General features: G+C 37.6%; 1 protein-coding gene across 18 annotated transcripts in view; it reads left to right on the forward strand.

Moving 5' to 3' along the window:
- The window catches only part of KDM6A (lysine demethylase 6A), a 150,526-nt gene that overhangs the window by 16,220 nt on the left and 110,823 nt on the right, over positions 1 to 23,483 (forward strand). For 17 of the 18 annotated variants that reach the window (XR_014957003.1, XM_085586134.1, XM_085586149.1 and 14 more), the window contains one exon: positions 17,178 to 17,286. Coding sequence is in view for 16 of the 18 variants with exons in the window: in XM_085586134.1 (XP_085442260.1) it covers positions 17,178 to 17,286 (109 nt within the window). In the remaining 2 variants the exon portion in view is untranslated. Of the gene's footprint in view, positions 1 to 17,177; positions 17,287 to 23,483 lie in introns of those variants that run through there. The other variant, XM_085586232.1, reaches the window with a different exon arrangement.

Raw genomic sequence — 23,483 nt, forward strand, 5'->3', positions numbered from 1 at the left:
TTGTCTTTGACAAAGCTCCATTGCTTGTGTAATGTTGCCCTCCTAACCTCTCCAGGAAGTTAATAGATTCCTTTTTTTGTGTCTCCCCCTATCATGTTATCATTGCCCCCCTGCATTTTTAGATCTGGCTATCTTAAATTTTGCAAGCACTGGCCTCCTGTCACTTTTAAGTGTCATGATGTGTGGTGTAAGTCATAAGTTTGCATCTAGTAGTCTGAAGAGATGTGGGTGAGGGGGAGATAATAATTTTATAAAGAAATAGTTTCAAACTGTTTATTTTCAGCATTACTAAATTTTCCACTTTCCCCAGGTGTACTATGTTTTTCCATTAATGTATGAATAAATATGCAGAATTAACCCAATTAATTGTAATAGCACATCTTAATATATACATATCTTAGAATTATTCTCAACAGCTTTCTCTTGGATGCTGCTGTACAAGTATTTAGTGTTTTATTTCAGTGCATGTAGCCTGCATTACTGTGGAGAAATCCCTTTAATTTAGTGTCACCTACTTTTAGGCAGGCAGACTGTAAAAACTGGTGTTCTGTCTGAGCTCTTAGAGGTCTGTGTTCTCGGTGAAGGAAATGTTTAGACCTTACCACTCTCTGCAATTCCCTGAAAAGAGGGTGTAGCCAGGTGGGGGTCAGTCTCTTCTCCCACAGAACAAAGTTTTCTTTGGGGCCACATCATTAAATGAGGAAGTTATTTTATGCTCATCTTCTCTCATGTTTGACTTCTATAACCAGTTGAAGGAGGATCTCCCAAGATTTTGGGAAGTAGCCCATAAATGTTCCAATTAATTGATCAGTCTAAATATAGGACTCTAAAATATGAAAGCTTTTGCTTTTGTCAGGCTATATAGGAGGTGAAAGAAGGATCAGAGAATGGAGAAGGCTTGCAATTCTAAATTTGGGTTAAGAAGCCATCCCTGAGGGGGATCCCACCCTGTAGTGGAATTTTTTTCTTTTTTTCTTTTGAGGCTGCTCTAAATTGCAGTCCTCCTGTATTTGATGTTTGATTCGAATGGAGATCTGTAGGTCAGATGCAAACTGACCTATTTGTTGCATCTGGCACATGAGGTTATGGAGTAGGTGACTGCTGATTGTTGGAAATGAGTCCTGGAAATGAAGGAGATGCAAGCTGAGACTTCTGGGGGAGTTTTGAATGCAACCCAGAGATCCCTTTAGCAGAGTTTCCAAGAGAGTGAAGGAATGTTTGAGAATTGCAGAGTATCATTTACCTAGGAATGGCTTAGCCACAGGTAGTCCCCCTGGAATGCAACTACTGAGATTGTTGTAGTAAAATAAGGATTTTTTTCTTTGTGCTTTCTCTTCCCTGAATACTCACTATTAACAGCACAGGATTTTGGACCTTCCAGACTGGTCTAGCAAGACTTTTGGAACCAGCAAATAAAGTTGTGCCCATGGCATAACTTTAACTCTGACTTCCATGAGTGACACTTTCTTTCCAGGTCTGTAAATGTGCATGTGCTCTTTGCCCCTGTCTGCACCTGAAGCAGAATTGCTCGTATCACAGTTCCTAGGCTGTTTTCCAGGAAGACTCAGCTCTGCTTTTTTCCAAACTTGTTTTTTCCCCATACTCAGTATCTACCTACCTTTGCCAGTTTTTGAGATTTACTGTCTGGTGCAGCTGCTGATGGTTGTGATGGCTTCAGTATCCCTGAGCCCTCTTCCTACCTGTGGAAGGCAGTGCTAAATAAATCACAGATTTATTAGGAATTTCTTAAGGCACAGAAATATTTTCTCATTTCATCATTAGCAGTCAGGCTCATGACATTCCTCAAGGGAAAAGCATAATGTAGCAGTTCATACTTTTTCGCTTAATACCTTGACTGTAGAGTACAGCTGCCATTGATGCAGCTGGAATACCAATAGCTGCTTTCCAGTGACCCATGTCACATCTTTGTGGGCAGAATTGTGTGTTTCCTGTTTTCAGGACATTATTTAGTTGCTCTGAGCCTTCTGGGAGGCCTCACACAAGATTCTGCTTGCTAACAAACTGTGTGTTAAATTTTATTGACAAAGGTCTTTTCACTTTGTATTTTTATACTTAGCGTGTCATGCTGAAAACCTGTTTTGCCAACTTAGAGCTACAGTTTCTATTTAAAAGGTGTATTTTGTACAGATAAACTGTACAAAAATAGTGGTAGTGATATCACTATCAGTGGCTTTCACTGTGATCACTGGAGACAGTGGTGGCTTTCTGATAGTGAAAGCAAGTAGGAGCATTAGGACATCAATGCTGAAAACAGCACTTTGCTAATTTTAAAAAACCATACCATATCTAGACTTGGGTTGTTGAAAATGAGTAATAAATCAGCTATTTAATTTTTGAGTTCTGTACAAAAACAACAGCAAAATCCAACTGTAATGCTGCATTTTGCTGGATCTGCTAATGCTTTTGTCATTTGCTTATGATCTTGTTGATAGTATTTCTGTTTTTGAGAGAAAAAATTGTCATTTCTTTGCTTTTGAGAATTAAGATAATTTTGAAATAATAGGTGGCAACAGCTGCATATATGTGTTTTGGAAAAAGGAGCAAGTCTGAGTCTGAAGCCTACCAAGCAGATAAATGATGCAGCAGAAAGTGAATTACGTGTGTCTGCTCATCTGAAAGTGGGTGGGGGAGCGTTTATTAAAAAAAAAAAAAATAGTTGTGAACCATTACTTGGAACACACATTAGGGAATGTGGGACTGTAGCTTAGTGTTGCAGATCTTTTTAAAATGTGTGACCAGGATGATTGCTGAGGGCTTGGCTTTCTTGCAGCATGCTGGTGTTATCTCTGGAGGTCAGAGAGCTCATTCTTGGGTGCTGTGCTATGGCAGGCAGTGCATGCTGCGCACAAGACATCCAAAGATGTTCAAGAAGTGATATCCAGTCTTATTTCTGTGGGGGAGGGTGGTGTATGTTTGTTTTGTTGTTTGTTACCTCTTCATTTGTTAATAAAGTTATGAATAACCATTTATTAATTTCCTTCAAAACTATTTTCATTGTCTGCACGATGTTTTGAAAGCATGTCACGGAACATGTAATGCTGCTGAGTTTTGGTGAATATTCTTTTACTCTTTCATTTTTCTTCCCTGGGGACTTGTTAAGCTAAAACTTGTCTTGAAATTTTGTAGAATATTATTTCACAAGAGGATTTTGAAAAGCAGTAGTCTTGTTATAAAAGAAAGCTGGTTTCTATGAGCATGGAAAGCTTTGGTTAAGTGATACTGATACACCCTCAGTGTCAGTACTTGTCCTTTGGTCATGTTGAAATTAAAGCCAAAACATTTTCTGAAGGACCATAAGAAGTGGGTTTGGTTCCTAAAAAATTAAATATATTTGCTACAAAATTATGTTCCTTCATTAATTAATATTTAAAATTGAGATTCTCTAGAGAGACTCCAAGTGCTGATCCTCACAAGTATTTATGTTGGTGGAGCTGGGCAGATAGCAGATACTGCTGTGGGTTTTGGTTCTGTGGTTATTCTCTCCACTTATAATGTGTTTGCCTCCTGTCTGGACAGTAAGGATGTGGTAGTTCAAAATATTAAGGAGCTAATTTTACCTAAAGTTTCTCAAATACTCTTATTCAAAAGTGCCTCAAGGGCATTAAGACCTTTGCTTAACAATTCAGCTCTTTATAGTCAGTATTGGTATTGGCCTATTCTCACTTGAATGGAAATTGCTTCAAAAGTCTTGGGCAGACTCTCTGAGAGGAACACAAAAGAATACATAGGTTTATATGAGTGTTTCTAGGTTTTTTTCAAGCCTGTCCCCTCACATTGCATGTGGCTGTGTCGCAGATACACAGGTATATGCAATAGCATTATATTTATGAAAATTGCTCTCTTATATGTGATACTAAAGAGTATTTAGAAGAATCCTTTTGCGTCTACTGTTAACATTTAAATACTATTCAAACGCCTGATTTTCTGATTCTTAAAATACTCTTTTAATTTTCAGTCTAAAATTATATATTTGTTTGGCAACGTTGTACTTAGAGTGAAATAGTGCTTCTTTTTCCCTGGTGTTTGTCCTGTTGGTATTTGTAGAAAAGTCATAGTAGCTTTTGAGTTCCTAATTGAGATGTCTACACTTACTTTTTACAAGATAGACTCTTCTTCCTCTTACCCTTACAGTTCTCTAAATTTATTTAATTTCTACTGAATGTGAGAAAATAGTGTAGAATCTGCTGAGATGGTATTAATATCTCTGCTTTTAAAACAGGTTTTTCTCTGTCTCTTTTACTGTAAGAGCTTGGAAGTATGAACTGAAGCTATCAGGAAGCAGATTCAGAGCAAGATGGTTCCCTGCAGTTAGACTATGGAGCTGCTGGCTGTCCAGTATTGTTAGTGTGAGATGAGTGGACATGGTTTTAGAAAGTGCTGGGGAAAAGTAATGGAAGGAAAATCCATCAGGAGCATTTCCCATCTGTGCCCAGGAATTTTCTGAACTTAAATTGATGTAGTCTGGAAAAATACAAGGGAAAAAAAAAAAAAAACAACCAAAAAACCACACTGTATGCTAGCCTCTTTCTTTTGCTGCTTTTTCAACAGTGTGAGTTTCTGTAAAAGCTGTGCTAATATTTTATTTTTGCTATTTATTATTATTGTTTTAGTCCATATCCTGGTCAAGTGAATACTAATGTTGCTGCTCAGGGCTGGCTATTGATCTGACTTATTGTCTTCTTATTTTAACTTTGCTGGAATTTTATCCTCTGTTGAGCTTCAGAATCCTTTATGCTTTTTTTTATCTGCCTTGTGCTGGCAGCATCTACTCATCTTGGTTTGTTGACTTATAATCCAGTCATTAATGTACATGAGATTTTTTTTTCCAGTACTTTTAATGTCACAGAGTTCAGGATCTTACGTGGCTGTATAATGTTTTACTGCTACGTGTCTCCCCGACTGCCTTCCAAAAGCCATTTGATGGGTGTGGTTTGGAGGTGCAATGTCCTTACCTCATTTACAGTTGATAAACCTAAAATAAGACTGTAAATTCAGTCCAAAGGCCAGTATCTTATCACAGCAAATTATGGAGGTAATTATAGGATGATAGGCTACCACCAATAAATGTAGTTAATATTACAGCAGTTCCCCTTTTATGTTGAATTTTGTGCTACTTAGAGACTATAAAATACATATGAAAATGGATTTTAGGTAGAGGTTGGCCTCACTCACAAAAAAAATTAAAGCACATTGAACTGTTGAATGTGAAACAAGTGCAGGAGACTGACCCAGAGTCTCAAATCTCATGCCATTGCTGCACAGGAAGAATAAACTTTGACAAATTTATTTACTCCAGCTGCGCATTGTCCAGTTAGGGCAGAAAGGAGGATGAACTTGAGGGTTTTTTGTGTCTGCCTGTGTGTGAGAGGTGCTGGCATGGCATAAGCAGCCACGTCCCCACACCTGGGAATGTGTGGAAATAAAATCAGCATGAGCTTCAGACTTTGTTTTGATGTTCCACAAAGACTTGGAGTTATCCAAGTTATCTCACAGCAGAAGAGGTTTGAAATATATTTTTGGCATGCTGGAGTTTATGGAGTACTTTCCATGCATTGGACAGCAACAGTGACAACAGTCAGGAGTTTTTCCCCATGAGCCACATGCACCTCAGGAGATGCCATTTCTCCATCTGTGGCCTAAAGACAGCATCAATATTCTCTTCCACATGTGCAAGTGTTATTTATGTTTCCAAGCTTAAGCGTAAAGGTTTCCCCACCTCCTGTTGCTTTCACAGGACAGGCCACAGGTGGTCCAGAATGATGAGGTTTGCTTTTTTTGAATGTAAGAAAATCTGTTACTGCAGAAAGCAATGAAAAAAGAGCCTTTTGTACTTCAGCTGACACTTTATTTTAAAGGGCTTAAAAGATTGACATTTGGAACTGACTTGCCTGCTACCTTTCTCCTTTTGTGATTATTTGAAAATGTCTTTAATTTTAATTTGGTACATTTTCAACTGTTCCTAAAGTTTCTCACCTTTGTATTTTTTCATCCTCCCCAGACATTCCCTGCGGAGGGATAATGACTTGTTCTCTTAGTGACTGGCTTGATTGAAGTGATTTTTACATGGAGATGCTGTTTATTTTGGGTGGGTGATGATGGGAGGCTGTTGTGCAGCCTGCTGGAGTAGGGATGAAATTGTAACAGTGGAGAAGGTGCTGTCCTTCAGGGTTTGAGTCAGTTGTGATCTGCTTTCCTTCTCTGGCATTCCCCTCTGACAAGAGTTTCATCTCTTACTTGGTGTTCCCTCTCACTCATTTGTTTTGTCTGATCTTTTATTTCCCACTCCTCTTGTTGTGCTCAATGTACTCTTTATAGAACTTAAATCAGTGTCTGACTCTGCTGTTCTTCATTCGGAGATTTTTATGTTGTTCTGCTGTTTTCCTTGTTTCCTCTCTAAGGGAATTGCTTGTTCATGGTGACACAATGTTTTGGCACAGATATTTCAGTGTATAGTGGAGTGTTTACGTGTGTTAAGGAAGATGAATGAAATGTGTGTGCACCTTTCCACAAATATTTTCTGATAATGGTGAATTCAACTCTTCGAGACCAGTACTTGAAAAAAATCCAGTCTTCTCTGGGAATAAGCTTTTCCTGCATTGTGAAGAGTTCTTGTTTGCTGTGGTTGACACACTGGTGTATCCTGACAATTCAGAGATCCATGCTGAAGCCATTTAGTGCTTTGAAGGTGAATTTATCCTCTAAACAAAGATAGATTCCATTAGTGACAGTGAAATGGGAGACCAAGGGTGTGTCCTGTTCATCCACAACCTTAAAAAGAAAGACAGTCAACATTTTAATGTTAAGGAACTGTCCTTTTAATGGAAACTTCTTAGTGACTTTATGGCTTTGGGTCACAATTTTAGTGCATTTCTTGCAGTATTGAGTTAGTTTTATTTTGGAAACTGTATTGCCTGTAAATCTGCTGAAGTTCATTCTAAGGTTTGACATGAATATGTAATTGAAATTGTTACCTGCCACTGTAAATCATATCAGAATTGATCATTCATCTAAAGGCTCAAGTCATGATGGCTTTAGCTGAAGAGAGAGCTTAGGAAAACACCTTCTGTCAAGTGAGTCCTGTGGAATATGGCATGTTCATCAAAAGAAAAACTTCTCAATAAATATCTGATGTATATGATTCAGTTATTTCTAGCATAATTTCATTTTAAATGTGACCATTACAGTAATGTATTATAAGGGACTCTTCAGGGGTGTTTGGTGTATGAGCCACATTCACATCCTGGTTTATGAATGGTGCCAGCAGAACTTCCTGATATTCAGTGCTGATCCTCACATCTCTTTTGGGGTACTCTGTCCCATTTCAAATTTCTCGTCATGGGTTTCACGCCTCAGTGGGTTTATAAAATGCTTTTTAATAGTTTGATCGTTGTTTCTAAAATTTTTGGATATTCTCCCTGGTTCTGAGAGATGAGCAGTGTTAGTGCTTAGAGAAGTGCTTAAGAGAGGTGCACAAGGTTGACTTTTAGAAACGAGTATGTTCAGGATGTGTGTTGCTTTTCCTAAAGTGTAATGACTTATTCTAAAGGCAGTTTATTAGTAAACTCTTAAAATACTATGGGTATTTTAAGATGTATGTGGTAGTGAAAGGTAGGCCCAACAGAAGGGGGTATTGTACTTTTTCCAGTTGGACATTGTATAAAAGATTCCTTGTGGATCCTTCTGTTACAAGGAACATCATAGTCATGGAACTGAGAACTCATAATTAAGTTTGTGTTTAAGTTCTATGTTTGTAGTAGAACTACTTGTTCTGCCAAGACAGATGGTGGTGTGCCCAAACACCTCAGTTAGTACTCACTTCTAATAGATTGCATTTTCATTTATCCAGCTGTTTGATTTTAATCACAAAATCCTCCTTTTCTACCCAAGGTCATGCTGTAGTTGTGGATGGAGAAAGGATGGCTGGAACAGAGTTCTCTATGTGTAGGTGGAAGCTTAGTATTTGTCATTCTGCCTTTGTCCTGCAGAGAGTTGTTGTGGTCACTTTTGGCTTAAAAGTGATGTCGATTCTGGAATCTGATAGCTATGGTACTTGTGATGTGTATGGGCAACTCAAATTTAAATATTTGTTTTAAATAAAGTGAAGCCTTGAATCTTGATCTTTCTAGATTTAAGTCCTTAGATAGTACAGTTTTGATGATAGAGATAGTTTTAATGTGTTGGAGTTTCCTGTGAATTTTCTGTGCATTCCATTTCCCTTCTATAATAGAATGGGTTTCTGACCTGCTGTACTTACCAGGAACTTCATCATTTGAAGCTGTCTCTGTTTACTAGTTCAGCAGCGTCCCTGAAAATACATACAAGATAGATGGAGAATTGGCATTAAGCTTCATACATAAATGTTTTCCCACTTGGTATTTTTTAATGTCCATCTGTATATTGGATGTCAAATTTGATAGGGCTTGGGAAGCATTATTCAAGAAGGAAATCTTACATCCAGCTCCAGGGAAATATTGATGAAAACAGTCTGTGGTGACAACCTGCACAGCTGTTCACCCTGCAGCTGCAGGAGTCTTTGGGATGTTTTGCCTGTGACAACCCACTATCAGGTTTTACTTATCAGAAGACTCTGCTGGCCAGTTCCCAAGCAATGTTTTGGGTGTATTGTCATTTTAGTTGGTGTTTAGTGCACATTATGATGAAAATGCATACTAGTAGCTAAAATAATTTGGACTTGGGCTTTGTAATGCATAAATGTAAAATCTGGAATCTTCTGTCACACAGAAGAAATAAGACATTTATTTTTTCCTGGAATAAGGTTCACCAGCTCTGCCATTCAGAAGTGGTACTGCTCATTAGCTGTGAACTGGATCCAGAGGATTGTATTCCTCTTATTTCCTCATCACAATTTCTTTTTGTTCTGATTGTCACAGGAAAAGGGGAAAAGGTGAGGCATAAGGCTGGGTGTTTGCTGGCATTAGTACACAAGGGTTACAGCTCCTGATGGGAATTATTGTGGTGCTTTTCAAGGTGTTTTCTGTGTATAAAGTTTTCCTACAAAACATTGTCTATGCAGGCTGGTTTTCATGGACATTTGGTTATGTTCCAGTGTTGCTCATTTTTATATGTGAGCATAATTGTGTAAGCATAGTTAAGCAGCCACAGAGGAGAAAATATGAATGACTGTGGAAAAAGGAACATGTGATATGTGAATTGTCCCCAATATGGGAGATTTCAGTGATGTGATGGAAAATCATTGGGGTGGATCCTTCTGCTGCACTGGCTGTGGGGTAACTTTAAAAGTGCCAGCATTGTGAGACTCCTTGAAATAGTGATATTTCAGTATTTAAAACCAGGTTCAGTCCATTTAGATTTTTTTTTTTAATCTTTTGTGTCTTAATGTGCTTTTACCAATTCTGTATCTCCTGTGGTGCTGAAAATTCCACACTTCCCACCCTATTAGCATTAGTTTTTACACTTCCTTTATGAAACAGCTCCTGACCCATTTTCACTTCCATTCTTCTAAAAGAAATCATCTTCTTCTTCTATTTTCAGACTAAGCTACCATCAATATTATTTCTGAGTACCAGGCCACCTCTAGTGCTTGAGCCCTTTTGGGACTGAAGTTTAGACTGGGCAGGTTTTGCAGAGCAATTGGTGGTAGCTTTTGAATATTTTTTAGTAGTTGCCTTTATGTTTTGCCTTCTATTCAGACAACACAGAAAAATCATTCGGTTTAGTCTGAAACTAGGTATTTTCACAAGTAATATATTTGTTGTGCCAGTCTTGGTGTAGACATTGTCTTGTGCATTTGCATGTACATTGTTCTCTATTTCATACCTCTGTCTCAAGTTCTTTATTCTTTGTTTCATTGACATTCTTATATTTGGTGCCTGATAGTCCGTGTTACATTTCCAAAGACTTGTTTCCAGATCCAGAGATATTTTCATAAATAAGTTATTCTGATCCTTTTTTTCATTAGGTAAGTCAGGCAGCTATTAATGCAGATTCTGGCTTTATTTGTGGGTGGATTTTTGTGTTTGGTTGTATTTCTGTGTGTTGATTTTAATTATATTTCCAAAATAATTTACCCAATGAAAACCAAACCAGCTATTTATTTGTTGTATCCTATCTTACTTAAAATCTTTATGGTACTCTGCAGACTCCTAGATAAAACTAGTTTAACATATTAAAAAAAAAGATAAGTTTTATCTATCAGTGTTAGCTATCTAAGTGCATGCCACACCTAATTTGTGATGTTCTTTGTTGGCATAGGTAGAATTACTAGAATAAAATCAGATTTAGTGGTCTTAAATTTTAGTGTGTGGTGAACTATTTATGGGCTTGAAAAATTGCTAAATTAAGGTGCTGCAATTCTACTTGAAATAGACTTACTGTGGTAAAAATAGCCAAAAAGATGCTCCTGTAGTCTCAGATAAAAACAATGTTCCAACTGGCTATGAAAAATCTACTGTCACTTGGAAAAAAAAAGAAAGTTACTTGTGTTTGTTTGGGTTTTTTGGTAAAGATTACCTGTGAAGGATTTTGAATTTGAAATTCCATATAAAATTTGCCACAATCTCGTGAATCATCTGATTATGAAATATTTTCAGGGATAGAATAGACATGATTCTGTTTGCTAATAATTTAGAATTTACAGCAATGATGTAGGTGTGTGTGTATGTACATAGACATTGATATTTGACTGTATTTAAAATAAATAATGAGAGGATTGCATCCTCCAGGTGGACTCAGAAATAATGCATAGTGATTCACCACATAAGCTCCAGTCAACAAATTTTTCATAAAATCCAGTTGGTTATGGACAATGTCAGCTGGAAAGGATTAAGCTTCCTGTATTTTATGCATGTAAACTATTTTTAATATGTAAGCTATTGAGTTTTCATCTGTCTGACAGAAAACACGTGTCAAGAATGTCTTGCAAGTGTTCTTTATTTAGGGGAGGCGAGTTTGGTTTTTTTACTCTGCTAAAATGTCACTTTCCTCCATTTAATCATTCATTTGCATGTATTCTGTTTTGTATTCTGTTCTGCAGATCTGTGTTTTTTATGAAGCAATATCCCTCAGATTTCAGCAATAATTGAGTTCATGTTAATTTTCCCTTGTAAACTTAGCAACCTTGACCTTACTTCTGCTTACTATGTTGTCTCTTATCGACCATAGATATCATCTGAACAAAAATATTTGTTACATGTTCAGTATAATCTGGAAGCACAAAAGTCTTAGACTACAATAGTGGTTTTTAAAGAAAATTCATCAAAATTGTGACCATCAGGCTGTGCATGTATGTGTGCAGCTGCTTTCCTTTACTGCCTGCATTGTTTATTCTTGTATCCTTTTTCATGAAGCATTAGTCATAAAAAAATAAATTAACCCAAACTGATGATAGATTTCTTGAGAAATGTTTGAGGAGGATCAGTTCCTGTTGTTCTATACTAATTGTCTTTGAAATGATAAAGACTTTGATTCTAAGTGTTCCTAGCAAACTAGAATAAGCTCACAACATTTCAATATGCCATAGAAATTTTGCAAGAACAAACTTACTGAAGAGGCTAGTTCATGTTTTTTTTTTTTTTCTTCTTGAGGCCTGAATGTTTTGGGGTCTGAGCTTATCTGTGTCCAGCAAGCTGTACTTTCAGCACTCTTACTGAGGCTTTTGAAATTGCATTGTCCCTATGTGAAATACAAGGAGAGTAAACGTGTGAAATTGAGAGAAATTTTATAACAGAATATGAGCATTGCAAAGACAGAGCATATAAAGAAGCTTTGAAAGGTGTAGTGGGAATTGCTATTGAATAAGGAAGTAAAGGAAGTTAAGGATATTGTGCCAATACATAATATGAGAGTCTTCAGTGGAGGATCTGCTGCATTAATCTAGGTTATCTTCAGTCATATAAGAATGGTGTGCTTTTCTCTGCAGAAATAAATGAGATGTTCTTGTAAATCATCTACAGCTCAGAAGGTGATATGTATCCAGCCAGTCATTGATGGGGGAAAAGTAGTTTTAACTTCTGAAGAATTCAAGCTTGTCTTTTTTTTTCTTTGCTTAGCTGAAGTGAGCCCTGTTCAGACACACTCCTGCTGCTGCAGAGCAGGAGCTGGAACTTCACCAGGAGGTTCTCTGGGCCGTAGCAAATCGTTGCCATTGTTGTTAGCAAATTGTGTGTGTGTGTTTTGGTGAATCATGGCAAGGAGGAAGGGATGGGAAAATGAAGCCTTTCAGAGCCTCCTCAGTGGCACTGAGGGAGGGAGAGGGAGCCAGCACACACACACTTGTGCCGTCCTGCTCTGTAGGTGCCCGACTGACCTGTGGTAGCAGAGGCCAATACTGTCCACATGTTACTTTATTTTCCAGAAGGTTAAAATATCAGCTAATTAACATTCTGTTTCTAACCATTACTACAGAAAGTGTATTTTGTTTGTCAGGAGTCTGCTGATGTCTCCCTCTCCAATTTTCATTGGAATCTGTGTTCTCATTACCTGCTCACAAAGCCCATCCAGTTGGGTCACTGGAGGCACAAGAGAAAGAAGCAGCAACTGTTCAGTTTTGTCACCCTCCCCCAGCTTATCTACATATACATTAGTGTTTGATGCTGTGAAATTGAAGGTTTTTGGAACTTCTTGAAGCTTTGGATTTGTGATTTTACACTGTATTGTCTGCATTGAAGTGCTGTGTTTTTCTTGAGCAGTTAATTTATTACCCAGTAAAATTCAAATATTTCTTTCACTGCATGTTACTGCCTGGTTGTTGCCATGTTAACAATTCAGATTGCTGGCTTTTTGCTTCACTGTAGTTGCCAGGGTTTTTTTTATGTTGTAAGTAAAAATTGCTGACTCAGTGTGCTCCTCCATTTTAATATAATTAATATATTAAAGAATTAATAGTTAATTTTTTGTCATGTTTGGCTGTTTAACCCTGCTTAGTTTCATTTGGTCAGTTATGCTTGTCGTGATTCAGAAAGGATAACATTGCATTATCTTCTTCAGAAACAATCTAAACAAGCTGTATTGATTTTTGTCCTTTTTATTCTAGTACAGGTTTTTAACAGTAGTTTGGATTTGTGCTGTAAAATACAAACAGTTGCACCCAATGATAATGCTATAGTTTTTTTCTTCATATTAATTGAAGTAGAAATAACATGGTCTTTTTTATTTATAAAGCAGAGCTGTTTCAGTGACTCCTGTATACAATATTTAGAATTCTGATTTCATCTGTTTGATTTATCAGTTAGATTTGTTTGTGTTGGGTGTATTTATTTATTTTGTTATGGTATATTCTCGATTCTAGGGTCTTTCCTTCATGAAATGACATCATATTAATAATGACCAAAACTGACATTTAGCTTATGGGGTTAGTTTTGTTTGGTTGGTTTTTTTTTATGCGTGTGCAGAAGGAATGGTTTTAAAACAGAGAGGAAAAAATAATCCAGTTCCTTATCCATTGGAATGAATGTTTGGAACACACAGGGGTTTGGTAGTACATTTTAAAGGTGATTCTAGAATTATTTCTTCCTTTTGTGAACAGGTTTTGGTAGCTTTTTGTGAGTTGGTGAATACACTAAGCCTTTTTCTTCACTGTACTGTATTTAAAGGTGTCCTAAGAATTGACAGTTGAATCTGTGCAATTGGGACGCCCCCAGTCATGAACTGTGATGTAATGAGAGGGAATTTGTGTGACAATAGTGTATGACTTCAGTTGAAGGTGGCAAACAACATGAATATTGTTACTTTCTTAGTGTTATATAAGCCAATTTCTTTTCCTGCAGCCATTCCTGCCTTGGTTTCCTGCTTCTGCTCTGGTTGCCACACTGTGAAGTAGCTGCGGGTGATTATTTTGCCAAGTTCCTAAATTCTTCAGGTTTCCCTTTTATCTTCTTGTAGTCTTGAACAAAGGGAAGGAAGTGTATGATGTTGTGTAGCAATCTTCCTTTTCATTTCAGAGTCTTTCTCTTTCTTGTTAATTTGTCAATACTGGCAATTCTCAAGGCTGACTCAATTGAATGCACTTAGAGATCCATACAGTGTGGAGAAATAACAATGCTTAAAAACCTCAGGGGTTTTTAACTTCCTTAGAATTCTTAGTGTCTCAGGATAATTTAAATGTGTTGCACAAGTAGTGCCATAGGTGGCCTTTGCAGTTAAAGAATGAGATCTTTTGATTTTTCCTTCAAAGAAAACACAGATAGGTCCAGTTGTGACCTCCCTTATACATCCATTCATTCAACAGGGACAAATTCTTACCTGTGCAGAAAAATACATGTTACTTTCTAAAGATCTTTGTGGATAGGTCTGATGGGGGAGAAAGTTTCTTGGCCAAAACCAAAGTTGGGTAAGTCTTTGCCTGGTGACTCTGCCCTGACTACTGGGAAGAGCAAGAGCTACATGGTGACCAACCTGCTGATCCAGGGGATGATTTGGTGTTCCCACTGAGGAAGTAGTGCTTGCTTTTAGTTTCTCTTTCATCTTGTCAGAATGTGCTGGAAGAATTGAAAATATTAATTTGAAACAGTCTTCCCAAGTTAAGTTTGCATAAATATGAGTGTGTTGCTGATTATGTTGCAAACCAGTTAGAGGTCAGCAGAGAGGGTTTGCTTTAATGGTGTAATTGAATTGCTCTTGCAGGAACAGATAATTTACAGTTAACTGTGGCTGAAAGAGGAAGTTCTGGTGTCTTAGGCCTTGCCTGTGCTGGCATCAGTGAGATGGTTTAGCAGTATCTTCAGTTTCTGTTCTAACAGAAAGGCAAAATCTGCTTTGTTGAGAATTGCTTTGAGCTGTGTGAAAGGCTTGGGCACAGGTTTTTACATCCCTGCTACAGACAGTGCTTCAGATATGTGTGATGCCTCTTTTAATGAGGATTTACTTAAAAAAAAGGGCTGTGGGAACTTTGAGGGTCCCCAAACACTTAAACGTTAAAGTGCGTGTGATTTATAATTTCCCGGAACATCTGTACAGAAAAATCCTGTTACATTTGTTCATAAAGCCAAGTTCTCCTTAAACACCTGTAGCCTAATTCAGGAAATAAACTACCCTAGCTTCCTCTCCAGTATTTATTGTATGCTGTTGTGGTGGCAGTTTCTGTGTGCTCTGAATTGCAAAAGACAAAATACCAATTTAGGAAAATATCAGAAGTACTATTTTATTCAGCACCTGTAGCAGCTATTGCAAATGATCAGAAAAAAGGAAACCTGTCTACAAATCAGTGTGTAACAGTAACATTAGGGGCAACCATCAAAAATTTTATTATGGTTTGTACAAATCAAGAGATGAGACCAAAAAGTGGAGAGAGGAAGCATAATGCCAAAACCAAGGTTCTGCAATAAGATATTTGCTGATGTTAAGAGTCAATACATACAGAAATGTAAGAAATGTATCTTAAGAAATCTTAAGAAATGTACTTTAGACTTGTGTGCTTTGCTTCTGATATTAGGGATGATATTCTTTAGATAGAGAATTGACTGACTGCAAGAGGTGTTCATAGTGATGGGAATGAAATTAAAGGAGTAGTAGCTTTGATCTTTGGTGAAAAGAATTTCAGTCCTTCCACTGCAGTTTGCTAATACAAATCTAAATTTTGCAAAGCTTGCAAATACAAATCTAAATTTGGTATCTTCAGAACATGGCCAAATAGCTACAGTTTGAAGTACCTACTTTAAGTTCATGTAAACATATATTTAATGGTTTATTAAATCCTTTTAATACCACATGTACACCCAAAGCTCTGTAGCAGCATAGCTTTGTTTTGATTCATTGGAACTTTGCCTCTGAACACAGACATAAAATAAGGTTTTTCTGGACTTGGAAGTAGGTGAAAGTATGTGATACACTCCAGTCTTGGGATACAAACTGTGACCCATTCAGTACAGATTAGATCAGTAGCTGGGTTCTCCACAGACGTATTTATTTATTTATTTATTTATTTAAATTTTTAATTTTGATGATTAGTAAAAGTATGCTCAAAGGAAATTACAAACATGGGCAAGACTACTGATTTAAATATTCAGCTTGATTCCCACCCTCCCACCCACCCCCTTTGGAATATGGAGTTTTAGTAAAATTTCTTAAAGCTCCTCATTTCCCAGAATCACAGAATATGCTGAGCTGGAAGGGCCCCACGGTCTTTGATTTACTGTCCTGTCATAAAATCAAGGAGTTCATAATTGCAACCAAATTTGAAACATACACCATAAATAGGTGAAAGCCATAGATTAACTAGCTGGAATTAGAATTTGCTGGAAGTCTGTCTGGCTTTTGAGAACTGTGCTAATGCAAAGACCTTCCTTCCCATATAAATTTTTTCAACTGCTTCAATTCAATGGCTAGTAAGTGCAGAATGTTGGGAAAGTGATTTTATTTATTTATTTACTCATAACCAAAGTGTAAACAGGGTCAGGAGGTAAATAGGGTCATGAGGTAAGGATGTAATAGGTTAAAGATAATGGCAGTTCTGGTGAATAGGAGGTGTCAGTGCAGTTGTTAAAAATGTGTATTCATAGCATAGAACATTCTTTGCTTCTGTGTGTGTCACTTAAAATCTTCTGGGGCAAGTTTTCTCAAACTGATATTAATTTCTAATTGAATTTACATATCTGACTTTAGCTTTTCTGAGCCTACAGTAGGAGGCAGTAAATTATTTTATGACATGTGAGATGTGAAAAGAATTGGATCTTGGGAAACACATATGAAGATACATGAATTGCATAAGGAAACAAGTAGTGTGTTCTTTGGTTCAGCAAAAATGAGTAAAATAACTGTTAAATGAAAAATTATTTCTTTAGGGAAAAAACAACACAATGAGAATAAAATCAGAGAGGTTTCTTTCTTGCAGATTGGAAAGAATGAAATCAATCCTTTTGTGTTTCATTAATTTTAAAATTAAAAATTGTCAGGTAAGTTAGAGGTTTGTTTTGTGTTGGGGAAATGGAACGTTCACAGAAGAACCAGAGAAAATTTCTGTTGTTTATTTGTTGTCAATTTGCAATAGAATCAGTGAGCTTCTACATCTGTTCTGTCTTTAATATTACATTTCTTCTTTGAAAAGTGATGCTGACTCCGTTAGTGAGAGTGTTTGTAGACCTCGTCTTTCAAGCAAATAAAAAACTATTATGTCTCAGAATGTATATTATTTGATTTAGTAAAATACAGAATTCTGAAAACCTTGTATTTCTTTTTCCCAGGCTGTTCGCTGCTATGAATCGCTAATTTTGAAAGCTGAAGGAAAGGTCGAGTCTGATTTCTTTTGTCAGTTAGGTCACTTCAACCTCTTATTGGAAGATTATCCAAAAGGTAAGAATTTTAAGTTATTTTGATAAATGTCTTTGGGGAGCTGTTCTTCAGTGTAGGTGACACAACAGAATGAAAAACATTGGGCTAAGTCACTGTTTTCTTGGTTTATACTGTATTTCAGAGCCCATAAAAGAATTAAGACTGGTGATACCTAAAAAAAAACAAAACTTGCTTCTCATTCTTTTTTATTTTAATGAAAAACAAAAACCCAACCAAAATACTCCTTGTTCAGGTATGAATATGAAATTGGCTGGCAGACCCAGTGTCTGAAGCCTGCCTCCTTTCAGTGATTGTGTAGTGTGGGTGAGAGCTGGGTAGAACAGATCAGAATATTTACTTCTTTTTCCATGGGATGTCTTTTTTCATTGTTGTTGCTTTTTAATTTTAACATGTATGCAGATCTCTTTGTGTAGGGAAGCAAACAACACCCTCACTCTGAAAATGTGTCCTCCCACCCCCCCATGCTTTTTTCCAAACACACAAAAATGCTGGTTTACAGTTTCCTTGGGATGCAGAAACAGGGAGATGAGTTATAACTGAGGGTACTTCAGAAGCTTGGTGACTCAGGCTGGCTGTGGGCTGCTTGATAGCAGTGTGTCTGTGGGTCCACTGGTTGGTTTTCTGTCTGACATTAAACAGGGTGAGTTTGCCTTCCTGGGACCTTCATTTCTAAAGTGAGAAACATGTAGATTTGATTCTGCTCAGGAGGAATTTGCAGGTATCTGTATTCAGTCTGTAAATTCAGAAGGGTTTGGGTGATGAAGGCATCTGATTTGTACTTCATCCCATCCAATGAGAGGGATATAACCAGATCCAGAGGCATGGGAAAAGCTGCAGGGAGCATGGCCGTATGCTGTCTCTAAAATTTAGTGAAGAATAGTCTGATCCTGTGCTTTTGTTTTGTTTTAAGAAAATTCTGCCACCCCCTCTGCAAAAAAATTTATACCACTCTCTCTCATTAGCCTAATAAAGTTAGAGCTGAGTGCAGTGCTACCCTCTGGACATACTTTACTTCACAAAAACAGTCCAGGATTATGGACTGACCTGTATGAGCTCTGCTTTTGAGTTGGTAACAGTTAAGAATGACAGGACCGGGTGTTGCTGTGGATCAGAGGCAGGGTTTACTGATGGGGCATCTACTTTGTACTCTGTCTATGGTTTTAAAAACAAGCATGGAAAAAATCCAATTGATGGTTGGAAATATCAGTTCTCCAGAACTGTAAAAGAGCATTAGCACAACAATGTGAGAAGAAACTTTAAGCCATTAAAAATCTGAATTAAAGTACTTAATACTTTTTAAAATGCCTATTTAAAGTAACATCTGAATTGTAAAAAAAGCCTCAAGAAGACTAAAAGCCTTGTTAGTTATGGAGTATTTAGAAATGTATCTGTATTTTCAAAGAGGTACAGTAGTAGTTGAAAATACTGGAGGAATTTTAATTGATATAGAAAGAGAAGTTAAAGGATTTTTTTTATTAAGTGAAGGACATATGTTCCTGTTCACTACAGTTTTTGAACTCTAGTACCAAAGATTGTAAAACTATTACTCTTAATGCAGAAAGTCATAGGTGTCCTATAACTAATTTACTACTGCTGTTTGAAAGAGAGTGTTCGTGTTCCATTATAAAGTAAAAATAAATTTCATTACATGATACAAGGTTTGTTATATTATCATACATTTTAATTGCATTATAGTTAAATTTTTATAATTTAGAACAGAAAAGCGAGTTCAGAATGTTTTGATGTCACTAATAAATATTTTACCCAGATTTTTAAATCCTGAAGTTCCAGAAGTGTAAAATGCTGAAGGAGCATGGTCTTCAGAACTATAATTCTGTGTAGTCTGAATTTAGTCAAAATTATGGATAAGTCAGTGTGTTTAATAAATTGGATGTAATTCATAAAATACCACAAGATAGCAGCATGTATAATGCTCCACAGTTTTTCTTCCTTAAAAGCTTGTTACTTAAATATCTTCAATAAATGCATGCACCTTTGTATATAATGTGTGAAGTGTTTTTTATAAGGCAGAAGTGATAGTGTTCTTTGTTTAAAAATGCTTGCTATGAAGTTTGTGCAGAGCAGAACAAATTATGAGCTGGCTGTAGAACTGGGATCAGTGGTCAAGACAAAGCGATGCTGGGATGACAGGGATCTGGCTTTCATGTTGGTAGTTTCTTCTCTTTAGATCTGTCTCATTTTTTCACAAACACACTGGCAGTGAAGGATCATGCAACTGGGTGCATTTTGTTGCATGTTTTTAGTGTTTTGATGTAGCTAATACTTTCTTCTGAAGGTACTGAGACTGTAGGTTATTTCTTTGTAAGAATTAGAACTTACACACCGGAAGAGGGATCTTGAAAAAAATTCATGGCTGGTTGCATCATTGAAACTCACATTATTGGTGCTAGTCTTGTCCTTGCTGCATGTGCTCAGAGGGTATCAGTGAGGGGCAAGCTACCTCTGAATGTACAGTCAGCTGATGTTTGATACTGAAGTCTATTTAACTTTATTTTTTTTTAAGAAAGCAGTTAAATATTCTAAGTTCCCTCTAAGTTCAGTACGTTTTTTGTCACTCATAGCCACTGAATTCCAAAATCAATATGCTTTTATTTTTCTTTCTTAAAAATAAGTACTTGTCTCCAAGAAAATTTTGAGCTCACATCAGAAATTACTGGATGAGGTTCTTTCTTCTCAGTATGATACCTGAGCTAAGACTGGAGTGTCTGTGCCACTGCTAACCTTTAAAAGATCTGAAGCTGCTCTGCAGGTTGCAGTTTTCCAAATTGCAGTAAATTTGATACTGTTGATAGCTAAATGTTTTCTCTGCAGCCATGGAATGGAGTTTCTGTGATACCAGCACTCATCTGCTGTTAGGAGAAGGTCCCACACAAGGGATGAGCCCCTTTGCAGATTTTGAATCCAGTGAGACATGGACTTGTATTCAGACACTACCAAGATTGCAAATGAATTGGTTTCAGCTTTGCTTGCCTGATCAGAGTGGTTTCTATGCTCAGCTTACCTTTTATTGTTTGTGACTGATTAGAATTTGGCTTTGGGATTTCCTAAAATGGGACATTGACTCCTCCTGGTGAAAACTATTTCATTTCCTCAGTAGAATTTTCTTAACTCTAATCTGATTCTTCCTCCTTTCTCTTTTGACAAGGCAGATATTCCCCAGCTGTTGGATTGTTTCAGAGGTTCCCAAACCTTTTGTTGCCTGGGCATGCCCTGAGTGGCACCCTCGTGTCTGCGGGTTGCTTTCTTTGTGCTGGCACAGCTGAGCCTGCAGCTGTGTGGGGAACTGATCCAACTGAAAAATAACCCCTCACATAAATGCCTTGCAGTTGCCCCAGAATGTGAAACCTCAGCCTTGGGGTTTTGCTGGAGGAGGTGGATGGGTTGTCGTGGAGGCCTTTGGCTGCTGGGAGGACTTCTGGTGTGAACCTCTGAACTGTTTGCTACTGCATTCCTCAGGACAGTTGGGTTTTTTACCAAATTACTGTGCTCTGGGCTTGAAAGAAACGCATGTTCCACTGATAGTTGGAGTTTATTTTTCATTTCATGGATGGTTTCCATAAGCAGTAAGGATGAAGATAGTGATGTTTTGAGGTTTGGGTTCTAACTTACTGCCTGCTATTTAATGAGCGCATGGATTGACATCATCTGTGTTTTCCTTAGGGATATTTTTTTTGCAGAAGGGTCACATGCATTGACCGTGTTCTGTCTGTGACTTGGAGGACAGCTCACAGTGGCACAAATGGAGATGTGCTTTAATCATTTGCCTCTTTGAATTGCTGTTCTCTAGCAAAATTCCTGGAAGTAGAAAATGCAGTTAATGAATGAATGATTTGAGAAAAACATGATTTTTTTGGTGCCACAGTCACTAAAACACAATAAATATTGTACTGAAATAATTCTTATTGTTGTACTCAAATGGTAGTCTCATTTTTAAATGTTCTATGTCAGAACAGTTTTAGTAGTATTTATTTTGATTATAGATGGTGACTGCTTAGTCAAAAATACTAATATAAAAACATTTAAAGTTGTTTATAAGATAGTGCTCATTAGTTAAGGGGCATTTTTTTTTTTAGTAATCATTAATCTGAAATTTAAAACCATACAAAAAAACCTACCCCAGAATGTTAATTGGGCTCTCTTATTACGATGCAACCGAAACCCAAAATTTAAACACTTTCTGATTGTTCTTTTGTAAAATTGTTTGGTTCTGAGAAACTCCCATATTCAACAATGTATATGTGTTCTTTTGTACTTAAAATTCCAGCTCCGTAGGGAATTTCTCTGTGGTGGTTAAGGTCTTTCAGGAATTTGAAAGGAAGTATTGTTATTGGGAAGCATTTTCATGTGCTGTGCTCTGAGTAGGGTAGCAGCGATAATTTTATAAAGGGAAATATAAGGGAAAACAGCATGGACAGGATTGTGCTGATTCCTGCTGGGCTGTCTTGTCTTACTGATGAGTCCTGAAGAACTAGAATGAATTAAATAGCATGAATGAGTAAAGGAAGAGATGACTGTTTCAAATAAGTGTGATGTTTAGGTTTAAGGGGGTTTATTTTGTTGCTTGTAACTGGTACTAACTGGTAGAATTTGAGTTGCTTCTATTTAGAGCTGTTTAACAGAGTCCTGAAGATGAGAGAAATTTTGGGTGGTTTACTTTCAGATGGTTTAAACCATTATGTGACATTTTGGTAGAAAAAAGGAAGCTTAGAACATTACAATGTTCTTTACAAATTATGTGTATGTGGAGCAGAGGTTAGCAGTGGACAGTTTTATTATAAAATATACCAGGGCCGTGTTTTTGTCTGGTTGTCTGAAAATTTTCACTTTGGACAATGTTGTGTTCTAAATAAACACTTAATTGTTAAAATATCTTTTTGTGTAGTACACTCTTGGAAGGATTTTTGTGCTTGATGAGAATCCATTAGGTTTCTTCACTGGTTCTCAGTATTTTAAGACTTTCACAGAGTTCAAGATCTAAAGAATTTGTGTAACTCTAAACTTCTTGTCAAACCCTTGTATATCTTTCACATTTAATACTTGATTGGACAGTGGGCTTCACACCATTTTGCTGCTGCATTACATTTTCAGATGAGGATGTGGAGCTGTTAATAAAATTTCTTAGAGGAATATTTGATGATTTTTCTACCTTAAATCTATGCTTGTATTGCTTTTGTGTGTCAGCCTTCATTCTGTGTTAAAAGGAAGACATGCTCTAGGCTTCTTTGATTGTCTCTTTGGTACTTTCAGTACAAATCTCTGGAGGAAATAGAGAGCAGCATCTGCCTGAGGCCTTAAAACAAAAGACCTGAGTGGCATTTTGCTGCTCTCACTTCCACATTTTTTTTTATTATTACAGAATCGTAGAATCACGGAAGTTGGAAAAGACCTTTAGGATAACCTAGTCCAACCATTTACTCAGCACTGCCAAAGCCACCACTGCACCGTGTCTCCTGTAACACATCCACATGTCTTTTAAATGCCTCCAGGCATGGTGACTCCACCACCTCCCTGGGCAGCCTGTGCCAATGTCTGGCAATCCTGTCACAATGAAAAATTTTGAAATATCTGTATCTCTCCTGGTGCAACTTGAGGCCATTTTGTTTGTCCTGTCAAGACTTGTTGTTTGGAAGCAGAGACCTGCTGACACCTTACCTCTCTACAGCTGCCTTCCATGCAGTTTGTAGAAGGCAGTGAGTTCCCCGAGCACCTTTTCTTCCAGACTAAACAACCCAGCTCCCTCAGCTGCTCCTCATCAGATCTGTGCTCCAGACCCTTCCCCAGCTCCATGGTCCATTCCTGAACATGTTCCAGCCCCTCAATGTCCTGCTTGTCTTGAGGGGCCCCAAACTGGATGCAGGATTTGAGGTGTGGCCTCAGCAGTGCCCAGTACAGGGGGCAGTCACTGCCCTGGTCCTGCTGGCCACACTATTGCAGATACAGGCCAGGTGCCATTGGCCTCCTTGGCCCTCTGGCTCATGTTCATCCAGCTGGTGGCCACCACTCCAGGGTCTTTTCCACCAGTCACTTTCCAGCCCCTCTTCCTCCAGCCTTGGGGGATTGCTGTGACCCAAGTGCAGGACCCAGCACTTGGCCTGGTTGAACCTCAACCCTTGATCTCCGTGTCCAGGTTGTTGATGAAGATACCAAGCAGGAGTGACCCCCACACTGAGCCCTAG

Source organism: Lonchura striata, chromosome 1 (genome assembly GCF_050655825.1).
Source record: "Lonchura striata isolate lonStrDom1 chromosome 1, ASM5065582v1, whole genome shotgun sequence".
Classification (NCBI taxonomy): Eukaryota; Metazoa; Chordata; class Aves; order Passeriformes; family Estrildidae; genus Lonchura; species Lonchura striata.